The 14,573-nt window shown below is 44.0% G+C and overlaps 1 protein-coding gene across 1 annotated transcript in view; it reads left to right on the top strand.

Annotated features, from left to right (window-relative positions):
* The first annotated feature begins 542 nt into the window (after positions 1–542).
* Positions 543–14,573, top strand: part of LOC124777707 (solute carrier organic anion transporter family member 74D-like) — an 88,372-nt gene continuing 74,341 nt past the window's right edge. The window contains exons 1-2 of the mRNA XM_047253206.1: positions 543–798; positions 11,859–12,047. Coding sequence (XP_047109162.1) covers positions 543–798; positions 11,859–12,047 — 445 coding nt within the window. The remainder of the gene's footprint in view (positions 799–11,858; positions 12,048–14,573) is intronic.

Below are 14,573 nucleotides of genomic sequence, written 5' to 3'. Positions count from 1 at the left end.
CTCCAGGCAAATGCCGGGATGGTTCCTTTCAAAGGGCACGGCCGACTTCCTTCCCAGTCCTTCCCTAATCCGATGAGACCGATGACCTCGCTGTCTGGTCTCCTTGCCCAAAAACAACCAACCATTAATTTAAAAAAACCTACCTGTTACCAACTGTTCGTCTAAAGTGGTGAGCCATATGTTTGTGACTATTACAGCGGCATCTATCACAAAGCGAAAAAAATGGTCCAACTAAAACATTCATATTTCTTTACGTACTACACGAATATGTAACAAAAAAATGGGGGTTCCTATTTAAAAAAACGCAGTTGATATCCGTTTGACCTATGGCAGCGCCATCTAGTGGGCCAACCATAGCGCCATCTGGTTTCCCCCCTCAAGCTAGACGAGTTTCGTTCTTTGTAGTTTTTTCGTTTGACCCTTCTTTCGTGAGATATTTGGCCCAGTCACGATCAATGGACCACCCTGTATATTATGTATTTTTGATTACTTTTGGTTGTGCGTAACTTTTCGATCACCTTGTATTTCTGACATCTATTAGCATGTGTAGAGACGTAGCACCGCCCTGTGCTGCAGACTGGCTGCTGGCGGGCGGCGACGTGGTGCAGGCGCTGTCGGCGCTGCCGCTGTCGCGCGTGGGCGGCGGCACGCGGCCGCAGTGGGTAGGCGGCATGGCGCTGCTGCAGGCCGTGGCGTGCGCGCTGCTCGCCCTGCCACACACCACGCACTGGGCGGCGGCCGGCGGCGGCCAGCTGGCCAACGCCACGCGCTCGCTCGTCGAGACGCAACTCCTCATGGGTACGTACCGTTCATAACTTACATTCTCCCCAGACACCCATTAGCGGATATTAATATGGGTTGAGAATGAGATTTTCACTCTGCAGCGGAGTGTGCGCTGACATGAAACTTCCTGGCAGATTAAAACTGTATGCCGAACCGAGACTCGAACTCGGGACTCGGATGGTAGAGCACTTGCCCGCGAAAGGCAAAGTTCCCGAGTTCGAATCTCGGTTCGGCACATAGTTTTAATCTGCCAGGGAGTTTCATTAATATGGGTTGTTTACAAAAATGTTTAGAAAAACGTCCCATAGTGCTCTGAGCACACTGTTCGGAACACTCTCTGTGAGGTGTCTGCGAGTCTGTGGAGGACTGCCAGCCCATTCTTCCTCAAGAGGTGAAACAAGGGAAGGCTGTGGTGTTGAGTTCTAGTTTCTAAAACGGTTGACTTCTAACTCATCAACAAGTGTTCTGTTCGGTTCACGTCGGGTCTTGGGTGGCGTTAATGTCCTCAGACCGTTGCCTCACAGATGCTACTTTATGACACTGTCATGCTGATGCAAACAATCATGGGTCAGAGCTGTTCCTCTACTGTACACAGTGCTCATTTCCCTCAGATCAATTAGCGAATTCGAAGGCGCAATAACGTTACGACAGCTTAACCATGGAAAACAGGCCCCTTAACAAAATACCACCTCCTCCAAGCTTCATGTGATGGCAGGCAACTATCTCCAGGCATTCACTAAACCCAAAATAAAAAAAAAAATGGTTCAAATGGCTCTGAGCACTATGGGACTTAACTTCTGAGGTCATCAGTGCCCTAGAACTTAGAACTACTTAAACCTAACTAACCTAAGGACATCACACACATCCATGCCCGAGGCAGGATTCGAACCTGTGACCGTAGCGGTTACGCGGTTCCAGACTGAAAAACCCAAAATCCTTCCGTCGGATTTCCGCTGCTTATACCATAATTCATCATTCCAAATCACTCGTTTCTTGCCAGCCTGTATGGCAGCTTCGCTCTTTACTCCACATCAACGGTCGCTTAGCACAGAAATGTATGGCTTATGAGAAGCTGCTGGTTCACTGTACCCCATTCTTTTTAACTCCCAACGAACGGCCATTGAGCTACCTGGACAGCTGGCAGCTCTTTCGAACTCACGACTGATACCTTCCGCTGATTTCATGCGATTTTTTACGAGCACCTTCCGTAATTCTGTCCGTCAGTACATGAGAACTGGCTGGTCCTGGTTTAGGTACAGTTGTTTCTTAGCGTTTATACTTCAGCTAGTGACCTCACCGGCAGTCGACTTCGTCAGCTTCAGAAGGTTTGAAATGACCTTGATGGATTTGCTCTGTAAGGTGACATCCAATGATTAGTCCACGTTCGAAGTCACCGAGCTGTTCTGACGGACCCATTGTGCTGTTAATGTTTCTGTACTGACCGAACACCCCGCCACCTCTTACACTGTCGAGTCGTTCATGGTGACATCCAGTGATCAATTCCGCATTAAACAGGGGTGTCCAGATACTTTAGATCAGGGTGAGTCAAATGAAAACCTTAAGTTTGTAATAATAAATCGAAATTTCGCACCTTATCCTGTAAGTTGGTAAGCGTGCTACAAACATTCTGCAGAATGGCCTGTAGGTGGCAGCATAGTGCAGATGTACACATACCGCCGCAGTGTGAGTACAAAGATGGCCGCCCCACTTGCTACTTGCACCAGGGAAGAACAGCGTTCTTTTATTCGGTTTTTGCGTAGTGAAGGTGTGAAACCTATTGAAATTCATCGACGAATGAAGCTTCATTACGGTGATTCATGTTTGTCACAGCAGCAAGTCTACGAATGGAGTATGAAGTTCGCAAATGATGTGACTTCAGTGGAAGATGCTCCTCGTCCACGTCAGGCACAACAAGTTGTGACTCCACAGAACATTGCTGCAGTTGAAGCTATAGTGAAGGAAAACCGCCGAGTAACACTTATTTACATCACAGCATGTATACAGATTAGTCATGGATCAGCACACCACATTGTGCATGATGTGCTCCAGTTTCACAAAGTGTCTGCAAGATGGATGCCACGGCAGCTGACTCCTCAAATGAGAGAAAGACGTGTTGATGCTTGTGAAGAACTTCCTCGGCGGTTTGAACGAGAAGGTGATGGCTTCATTGCAAGAATCGTTACCGGGGACGAAACCTGGGTTTACTTTCACCAACCGGAAACGAAGAGAGCGAGCAAGGAATGGCGCCATTCCTCATCACCAAAACCAAGAAGTTTCGAACAAAGCCATCAGCAGGGAAAGTTATGCTGACTCTCTTTTGCGACGAAAAAGGCGTCATTTTGGAGCATTACATGCCTAGAGGGACCACTGTCACCAGTGCATCATACACAGATCTCCTAAAAATCATCTGCAGCCTGCAATCAAATCAAAGCGACGTGGATTGCTGTCAGCAGGTGTCCTTTTGCAACATGACAATGCAAGGCCCCACACTGCCCGTACAACAGTTGCAACAATCAGATACCTGCATTTTGAGTGTCTTCCTCATCCACCATACTCACCAGACCTTTCCCCAAGTGATTTCCATACGTTTGGACCACTCAAAGACGCAATGGGAAGAAAGAAGTTCCGTTGTGATGAAGAGGTACACCACGCGGTGCATGAATGGTTGCGCGGACTACCAAAAGATTTTTTTCTAAAGGAATTTATGCACTTTGTAAGCGCTGGAGGACTTGCATTGGGCGTGGGGGAGATTATGTTGAAAAGTGATACAGCTTTGTACCACTTCTGCACAATAAATAATATTTAAAAAAATATTTAAGGTTTTCCATTGGCTCACCCTCGAAGTTTAGACGCTGCGGCAGTGCAAGTAGCGTTACTTAATTCTCCTCTCTAGAACATCTCATGCAGCTTCGATGAATTAGTTCTAGCTACACTGATCATGACTAGCACTGGTGTTGACATTAGCCTTCCTGGTGACTTCCGTAATTTGTCCGCCTCCGTTGCTGGGCGGTCTGCACACGACCCTCCCAATCGTTTTCAGTTTTCCAATCCTTCGAACCGCTACTTGCAATTCAAGTAGTTCCTCAGTTAGCATCATGGGGTTAAGTACATCCATTTACAGTCGTACCATTAAATACTTCAGGGAGGAACGCGGAGTGCGCCCTGTTCCTACACACGGCTTTCAGAGGAGCTATGGTGGCAGACGCAATTAATTCATTTTTAAAATTTAATTTAATTCTCTCTTGATATACAGACTATGAAACCAGCACAATGAAGTGAAGCACAGTGCTCTCAGCGGTCCCGATACTTATCCGAGACAGTTTTCTAACACGAAAACGGCGGTGTTTGCTGCAGACATAGAACGTCTTTCTGACTCCATTAAAGAGTGAACATGTACATACCGGGTGATTCCACGATGATGATACGAACTTTCATGGATGTTAAAAAAGGGCAAATGTATAAATTTGAGGTAACGGATACTGTTCTGATACCTCTGACGGTGGAGTACATGTGAAGTGTCAGTGGATGCCCCAGGATAAAGAAACAACTAAACGGGCATGGGAAAGGTGCATGCCATTTATCACAAGTCTTTTGTTACTTCGAAAAAGTCCAACAATCTTCTATTGCACAGACACCAAAATCAGTAATAAAATACAAATGATTCAGGCAGTTACTGAAAAATTTCTTCTGTTGAACCAATCGGTAATTAATTAGTTAATTTAAACGAATAAAATGCACCAGTTTAGGAATGACTGACAAGCAAGTAGTACAATCAAATATAATTCAAACACGGGCTTAGCGCTGAGCAAACAATGTCAGCAATGATGCTAAATATTACAATTCCAAGATCTGGCTGGCCAGAGGGGGTGCTTGACATTTATGAATATAACTTAACAAAAAGTGTAGCAACATAAATTTACGCAAGCCAAGTATCAACACAAATATCCAATATTTGATTGATTGGAGAAGCCTCTTGGGTGTAATAAAAATACTGACGTCGAACAATAACAAAATATTAATCGAGCATTACACCAATATTAAAACTATTACGTTAAAACAAAATTTCAATCAGGGAAAACAGGGAAGGGGCAGTTAAGGCAGGCCACGTCTGAATGAGATGGTTTAGAGTAACGGGCACTGCTGGTTAAATTAACGCCCGAGTGCTGCGAGGTAGAAACTCAGCTTATGAGGGATGCCGTAACAAGCCAGGAGGCTGCAACGTCTCAGAGGCTACGGTGAGGCGGGAAGCGGCGCACCGCCCGCGCGCACGTACACGGCCGACGCAGACACACTACAGCCGGTGAACCAGCGGGTAACTGATAACACCTCAGGACAGCGTCTCTAAACGCTACGAAAGTTCGGAAAGCCGACAGCAAACAAGCAAACATATAATTCTTACACAATAATCAGAAACCAAATGAAAATGCTCAGACCAAGACAAGAAACTCAATGTGACCGTGGCCCCAAGTCGCAACTCACCCTTACGTATCACGACAAGAATATTACAATAAGAATTACTAAAAGCATTAACCGGCTAATCTTACAATAAAATGTAACAACAAGTTAAGTAATAACCAAGAAAACACAAGATATTCAACACATTAATTTAAGTGATTTAAAATGTAACGGCATATGTTGAGGGCTAACACTCAGACAACTACAACAGTAATTATATTTAAAACAATAAATATTAATTTTCTCGAAAGGGCAAAATCTCACTATAGTTACGGAACTAAATTACCCAAACGAGCCAAGATTCTCTGGGCCGCTAGCGTTTGGTTACCACGGCCGTTGTCAATTTTGTGGTGGCTACATCAGTCAGGGAAGCAACAACTTCCAATACAAATAAGACTCAGTCTCGACCTCAGTGGTCACTAATACACGTGTAGGCCTACAACGTATGACACAATTAATTTCAGGTCCGACTGACACGACAAGCAGACATTGAACGAGTTGCACTGAAAACGACACAAATATGGCACTCAGATAATTTCAGAGAGAGGCACAAAAAGGTAAATTTAACGCTTGAGAGAGAGGGATGGAGAACCACAAGCAATCCAGCGTAGGGGGAGCTACTTCAGCACGGGAGCACATGGGTCAATCAAGTAAGGAGTTAAGGAGTACCTTATCCCCCAAGGGCAGAACAGACGGCACCGGAAAATGAACAGCACTCCAACACCCACATCAGCAACAATGCCTCCCTAATCCAGGGTAGGCCGGGTGCGCCGACATTAGGTCCGAGTACTGTCAACCAGCGCAACTGTATCGACCAACGGCCGCTTAGGCAATTGTGCGCCCGTAAGCTGCGTGAACAGCTTACCGTACGTCACATGTGTCTTGTATCTCTCTCTCCCCGACTGCGACCGACTGCCTGCCCACGTGGCCAACAAGTCACCCCAAGAAACTACAGCCAAAGACTCAACTAACAGGCGACCGAAGCGCCACCCGGCACTAGACAGAGACAGATCGCGCCAGTAGGCAAAGACGTAAAATATAGAACGAGCCGTCACGGCTCAACAGGTACGGGTACTGTTGTTATTGAGATTGTTGTGTAGGCAATTTTGAGAGGCGGTAGTGTGGACCAGAACATGGAAAAAGTCTGGTAAAAGTGGGCTCCAAAGTGCATACCTTAAGAGCTATGAGTATTTGTTCGTCTTCGATACTGTGATACACACATTTTCTAGTGCAAGTTATTTGTTTTAGTTTATTTTTGGAGGGGGTGCTATGGACCAAAACAAGAAGAAATGTCCTCCAGTAAATATGTGCTCTAAGTCGCATACCTTAAGAACTATGGGCACTTGTTCAGTAGAAGAGATAAGGGGTAAGTCCAGGAGAGTTGGAACACCGGGCAAGACGGACCAGTGGCGTGTTTTACAAATGAGTCGCTGGAGAGCAGCTCCAGCTGCTTGCAAGGAAGCTCTTCTGTGAACGTACGTGGTGCAGAAGTGCTGTTGTCATTTTCCTCTTAGTTCTGGGGAAAAATCACACACTCTGATCTGGTAAACCGAAAATTTTTACTTTGTAGTTACATAATTCTAGTATTAATACTTACTTTGCACAATATTGATTTAGTGTTTTACTGAGAGTTTGACAGATGAACAAGGATGAAACTAACCTAAAATGACTACCGGGTTAGCTGCTTAGAGACAGCAGTCGGGGTTGTCTTTCTCTCCCAGACAATCGGGAGGGATGGGTCAGTGTTATTTGGAAGAGATGGACCACTTGTTTTGATGTGAGAGAGATGAGCACAATTAGATTTAGTTTCAAGGCACGTGCAATAATCCCACTGAAGATGGCCGCTGTCTCAGACTATACTTATTTGTCAGAAGGTACGTCTGTGCCAACAAATGGAAGAGCAGAGTCAGACACACAGGCCAACGAAGTGTTTCATAACTCATCAGAAGACCTGTTGATCGCAAGTGCCTCAAAAGAGCAAAGTTATCTGCCCAAGTCGAATTCCTTCATTGACATAACTTCGGACTGCACTCCAGCTAAACCTAAAACTTCCAAGATTAGCACCTCAAAACGGACCACTCCTAAGTAGACAAAACTTTTGGAAAAATATAATCTGTTCCTTCTGTTGATAAAACCCCGAATTTTAAGAGGAAGGCAGCAACTGTATCCAAAGAGCTAAACTCTACTGAAAATGTTGAAATTGTAAAGAAAAAGTGGGAAAGAAAATAAAGGAAACAGGAAAAGGCACAAAAAGATCTCCAGAGGGAAATGCTAGTGAAGAGAAAATAGACTGAAGAAACTCAGTAAGAAAAATACTCCAAACAGGTCACTGCGTTCATCAGATGCAGACATTGTAGAAGATTACGAAAATAACTTTCATAAATGAGATGAGGATGAATGTGTTGGCTGCTGTGAAATCTATTACGAAGCCGATAAAAATGACGATTGGATTCAGTCTGTTTCCTGCTTCCGATGGTCAACATCTGGTAATAAGTGTAACTGCTGTGGTGAGACAAAGACAGGCTAATGCTTATACAAAACCAGCAACTCATCAGAAACGCCAATGTTCAATCAAGATTTATAATTAATTGATAAAACTGTTTTGGACTAAAATACCTAACACCATAATTCTGTATTGATTATAACATATTCCAAATAAAATTATGAAATTTTAATTGACTCTCTTCTTCATATATAGCCATTTTTATATGGGCTATGTCTCCCAGTACACTAGTCCCTCTAACCCACACACATATGGGTGAGATTGACCACCCATGTATATTTTCATTCTATAATATCTGTTGCATTTTAAGTGGCAGTGCATCAACAATATATTGTAGTTAAATTTATATATCACTCTGAACGAATATGCTGCCAGAAGTCAAATAAAGTTGAAAACAGTGAAATATTATGCTGAAGAAAAAAAGGGGTCCGACTCGTCAGGATTTATCCTGTTTCACTGTAGGGAAGATGAACAAGTGCTCATAGCTCTTAAGTTACGTACTTTAGAGCCAGTGTTTACTAGATTACCTCCTCTGAAAGTTGCCTAGCCAATAATCTTATCAACAACACCACCCGTATCTGTACTCCGTTGTCAGAGATATCAGAAAGATCCTACGCTTTTAATGTCAACTCGCCTGTTTCCGGACCAGCGTCTCTTACCTCAAATTGATAAATTTACGTTTCTCTATCATCCCTGAAAGTTTGGAACATCATCGTGGAATCATCCTGTGTGTACAATGGCAGTCATAACCTTACAAGGTGATGGCATTAACTCTGTTACTCTGTCTTATCCCTTTTGTTTACATCCATGTTTAAAATGTCATTTAGAGCTATATTTATTATTATTAATATGTTATTATAACACTTATCACTATGTTGACACACAAATTTATGCTCAGTTACAGATAACAAGTTATATAAAACGTTCTAAAGGAGTTTCCTTGTATAAATATAGGCAGCAGGGCTAAAAGCAGCAATGAATAAATGAAAACAGAAAATTGAAAGTCATCTGTTGCTTGTGTACAGAGAACATGTACATCAGTAAAACACGGTCTTCTTGGTTCTGGAGGGGTGAAGAAAAGAAATGTGGAAAACACTAACAAGAAGACAGATCATTATTGTAGGACACGTGTTAATACATCAGAGAATAATTTTCGTGGTATTAGAGGGAGTTGTAGACGTTAAAAACTACAGCGGAAAAAAAGAAACGGAAGAACCTAGTACAGCAAGCATTTGAAAGCTTCAGTGTAGCTGCTGTACACATCTTACAAAGAACAGTACGCAGTACTCTATCCAATTCGCCTCATATCTCCAATGGACTATTACCCTTCTTTAGTGTAAGGGGCAGTCAAATGAAAACGAGACAGATGGAAAAATTAAGTAAACTTTGAAAATAATCGCCATAATTGTTAATACATTTAACCCACAGTGAGTCGAGAAGGCCAATGCCTGCATGGAAAAATGTTTGCGGCTGCCTACGAAACCATGATTGTACCCAGGCGTGTATCTCTTCGTCCGAAGCAAATCGACGTCACGAATGTCGTCTTCAGGACTCCACTAATATTGAAATCGTATGGGGAGAGGTCGAGATTGTATCGAGGATCTGTAACGGTTCCCCAGCAAATCCTACTGCGTAATCGAAACGACAGAACAACAGGCACGCCAGCACGGAGAAAGCCATGATGGCGTTTTCCATTGACAGCCAGGGCTTGCTGCTTATTGACTATCTGGAATACGGCGCCCCAATGAAAGGACACGGACACTCTGAAAAATTTTAAGCACGCCGTCAAGTCCAACCACCCAGCAATGTTGACGGAGGGCATGATTCTGTCGCAGGATAATGCCCGCCCACATATTACCAAGCATGTTTCAACTATGCGCAGAATTTTCGCTGGGTAGTTCTTATATACTTTCCATACACTACCGATACCACGCCGGCCGATGTAGCTGGGCGGTTGTAGGCGCTTCAGTCTGGAACCGCACGACCGCTACGGTCGCAGGTTGGAATCCTGCCTCGGGCATGGATGTATGTCATGTCCTTAGGTTAGTTAGGTTTAAGTACTTCTAAGTTCTAAGGGACTGATGACTCCAGATGTTGATTCCCATAGCGCTCGGAGCCATTTGAACCATTTTTTGGGATAAAAGTCTGAACAGGTATGGCGGTTACTTTTGAAATAATATACAGTTACTTATTTTTTTCCATATGTCCAGCCGGGCTTGGTAGCCGTGTTGTCTTAGGCGCCTTGCCACGGTTCGCGCGACTGCCCCGTCAGAGGTTCGAGTCCTGCCTCGGGCATGGGTGTGTGTGCTGTCCTTAGCGTAAGTTAGTTTAAGTTAGATTAAGTAGTGCGTAAACCTAAGGACCGATGAGCTCAGCAGTTTGGTCCCATAGGAACTTACCACCACCATAGGTCCAGTTTTCATTTGACTGTCTCTTATGGAACAGTGTCCGGTATCTAATCGGGTTCGCTGAAAGCTTCAGTCTGTTAGTACGAGGGTGACTCGAAAAGAAATGCACACTATTTTTGTATAAATACAGTTTTCCTTCTGCATGTGTGAAAGTTTTTCAATGTGTAGATAAATCCTTCCCGTTTGTTTTCAAACTTAGTTCAAGTTGTTCCCGTGAGTGGCGCCGTCACAGCATGTCTTCAAGATTGCTGCTATATTTGACGTTCGTCAGAAGCAACGTGCTGTCATAGAATTCCTGTGTTGTGAAAACGAGACAGTGGGAAACATCCACAAAAGGTTGAAAAAGATGTCGATCGCAGTACAGTTAGTCGGTGAGCAAGTAGGTTACGTGATGAAAGCGGGCACGGCAATATTGAGGATTGTTCTCGCAGCGGCAGGCCTCGTACTGCACACACTCCAGACAATGTGCAGGGAGTTAACGAATTGGTGACTGCTGACAGACGCATCACAGTGAACGAATTTTCACGCTACGTTGGAATAGGGGAAGGAAGTGTTTGCAGAATACTGAAAGTGTCGACGTTAAAAAAGGTTTGTGCCAGGTGGGTTCAGAGGATATTGACAGTGGCTCAAATAGAAACAAGAAAAACGTTATGCAGTGAACTTTTGGAACAGTACGAGAATGGTGGAGATAAATTTCTTGGAAGAATTGTGACAGGTGATGAAACATGGCTCCATCATTTTTCACCAGAGACGAAGAGGCCATCAATGGAGTGGCATCATGCAAATTCACCCAAGGAAAAAAAGTTTCAAAACCACACCTTCTGCTGGAAAAGTTATGGCTACGGTGTTTTTAGATTCTTGCTTGTGGACATCATGCCAAGTGAAACTACCATAAATTTTGTTGCATATGAGACGACACTGAAGAAACTTCAAGCTCGACTGAGTCGTGTTCGACCACATCGGCAAAAGCAGGACGTTTTGCTGTTGCACGACAATGCACGGCCACATGTCAGTCAAAAAACCATGGAAGCGATCACAAAACTCGGATGGACAACAGTGAAACACCCGCCTTACAGTCCTGACCTGGTTCCATGTGATTATCATCTCTTTGGGAAACTGAAAGACTCTCTTCGTGGTACAAGGTTTGAAGATGATCACTCCCTTGCGCACGCTGCCAAACAGTGGCTCCAACAGGTTGGTCCAGAATTTTACCGTGCGGGTATACAGGCGCTGGGTCTAAGATGGCGTAAGTCAGTTGAGAGGGATGGAAATTATGTGGAGAAATGAAAATATTGTTCCTAAAGGATGTATCTACACACTGTAAAACTTTCAAACATGTAGAATAAAAGATGAATTTAAAAAAAAAAAAAAAATAGCCGGTCGGAGTGGCCGAGTGGTTCTAGGCGCTACAATCTGGAACCGCGCGACTTCTACGGTCGCAGGTTCGAATCCTGCCTCGGGCGTGGATGTGTGTGATGTTTAAGTAGTTCTAACTTCTAGGGACTGATGACCACATAAGTTAACTCCCATAGTGCTCAGAGTTATTTGAACCATATTTTAAAATAATAGCGTTCATTTCTTTTGGAGTGACCCTCGTATCTTTGGAGCAATGGTGCCCGGTACCCTGTCTGGATCATCTCAGAGCTTGAGCCTGGATGCACTGCTCTTTTGCTGCCGTAAGACGAGATACGGTGTGGCGCGTGTTGCAGCGGACGGGGTGAACGCGACGCTGTGCGGCCAGACCCCTTCAGTGGCGGTGGAGCACCCGTGCTACATTACGGTGACGCTGCTGGCGATCCTGCAGCTGGCCCGCGGACTGGGAGGGGCGTCCAGTTTGGTGCACGGGCTCGTCTACCTCGACGACAACGTCGTCTCGGAGGCGGCGCCTGCACTCATAGGTAAGTTCTTCATTCACGCTTTACATCACACTCCCCTAACTCTGCCTTAATTGTTTATACATTTACGCCATTCACTACAAATTTTGATGGTTTCGATTGCTATATCATCTTCAATTAAAAGGAAGGTCAGCTTTGGCCGTAATATTGATGTTTTACTGATAGCAGAATCGATTTTCGATCACATAGTGGTCATCTTCAGTGCTGTACAAATTAATCTCAGATACTAGTATCAAGTTATCAATAACCAAAACTGAGAAGCGAGTTATTGTGATCGCTTCTCAGTTTTGGTTATTGATTACTTGATACCAGTATCTGAGTTTAATTTGTATAGCACTGAAGATGATCACTATGTGATCGAAAATCGATTCTGCTATCAGTAAAACATCAATATTACGGCCAACGCTGACCTTCCTTTTAATTTAACATATATGGTCGTTGTGCACACAGCACTCCATGGAGTCGCCAATCGATATATTATCTTCAGTAGAACTACGATTGTCCGACCTTCGATTAACCGACTCCTCGAGTTATCCAACCATGTGTCCGACTATCCAGCTGCTCTCCGCGCCGAACAGTGTGCCAGCATTATCGATCGACATTATTCCAGTCACAACAGGTCCAACACTACGATCAATGCTCCTTCAAAAACTTTAACGTGTCATGTATCCTATTTATTGCGAAGCTCAAAAGAGCGCTTGGGTCAATTGTAATTTGGTAAAGAATGGTTTTTAATGCATTTGTTCGGGCTGTTAAGAAATACTTGAAATAAAAAGCCTACCACCTCAGGCAGTTGTATAGCTAGACAACGCCCCAAGCCACCCCTCTAATTCTGAATTTCAACAAGGCGACATAAACGCTATGTTGTTGCCTCCTTCCACCCCTCCCCCAATGACTTCATTACTCCATCCAGTGGACGAGGCAGCTCTGGAGTGTTAAAACGGCATTACAGGAGGAATTGCGTCAGCGCTTTGTCAGAGAAGACAGAAGAGGATTGTAATGTTATTGAAACAATGAAAACCCTCAACATAAAAGACGAAATTAACGCGGTTACTCAAGCTGTGGAATAAGTTAAGCAAACCTCTCTACAGAAGTCATGGAAGAAGGTTTTTCCAAGCCTAAATCAAGAGAATGGAGTTCCAGGCATTGCAGCCTGCTGATGTAGGGGTATGGCTAGCATATGGTGACGTTGGTGCCGTCACCAATGAAGAACACGATGGTCATAGATTCTCCCTTGTTTTGTGGCAGTGTAGTGTTGAGGAAGAGGAGTCAGTTGATGAAGGAAAAGAAGAAGACGAAAAGATCAGCCACTCTGCAGCAAAGGATGCGTACGAGACTGCCCTCAAATATTTGGAACAATAGCAAACCCTCTACAGCTATGAACGTATTCTGGGAAAAGAAGTGGCGTGATGCAGGCCCAAAGTCGAGGTTTAAGAAATAGAAAAAGAAACGTTTTACATTTTTAAAGTATATTTTCAGCGTCTAAAATTTTCTGTTTTCCTTTCTCTTTATTAGAAAAGTATTAGTTTTTCTTAATTTTGATTTAGTGTATCGTTTTGGCCTTTGTAAATTTGTTTAATTATCCCCTGATTATCCGACATTTTTAGCGTTCTGACTATCCCATGATCCCAAAAGTGAAGGTCAACTGAGGTTCTACTATATGTATCTTCTTCTGTAAATACATTAATTAAAGCCTCCCTGGCACCATTTCTTGCTGTATGGTCAGCTGCTCGCAGTCTTGCTGACTGTCGATCAAGGGGCGGTTTGTTCAATTCCCAGACGGGGCGAGAATTCTCTCCACTCATGTATTGTGGTATTTGTTGCCGTTATCATCGTTTCTTCATCAATGACGAGCAAGTCGCGTAAGTGCCGTCAAATAAAGACTTACACCAGACCGTCAAGCAACCCGGGAGGTGACTCCTGGCCAAAAATACCATACCCACATTTCTGTCTATCTGTTTAGGCTAATCTCGGGAACTACTGCAGGGATGTTGATACTGTTTTCACTAACAGATAGACTGATTCACAGAGAAGATTTGTGTGTATAATTTAGATAGATAAACTGATGGGGAAAAATCACAACACCACGAAGGATTTGTGTGACAAGCGATAGTTGGTAGGCATATTTCTACAGATGAAAGATGATGTCTATTCAAGTTTCGCACCAGTCGCATAAGAGAGGTGCTAGTAGCTCCACCATAAAGATGCAAATCAGGTTTGTTGTAAATACACACTGCAACGGTCGTGAGAGTTAGCTACCTTTGAGATTGGTCTTGCTGTTTTGATGTCAGGCAAGACTGACCTAAGGCGACAAACACGCAATTGTCAACATCTCACTGAGTTTGAAGGGGGTGGTGTAATAGGACTACGAGAAGCTGAATGTTCCTTCTGCAATACTGCAGAAGGACTTTGCAGGAATATAGCCACTGTACATATTTGCTGGCAGCGGTGGTCACAAGAGTACTGGGCTCTTCAAGGCCACGTGGCAGTACCGAGAGGGAAGACCATCGTGTTCCGTGTATGGCTCTA

The sequence above is a fragment of the Schistocerca piceifrons genome, chromosome 1, assembly GCF_021461385.2.
Source record: "Schistocerca piceifrons isolate TAMUIC-IGC-003096 chromosome 1, iqSchPice1.1, whole genome shotgun sequence".
Lineage (NCBI taxonomy): Eukaryota > Metazoa > Arthropoda > Insecta > Orthoptera > Acrididae > Schistocerca > Schistocerca piceifrons.
Note: the sequence above shows the minus strand (reverse complement) of the source record. Positions and strands in the feature narration are given on the sequence as shown.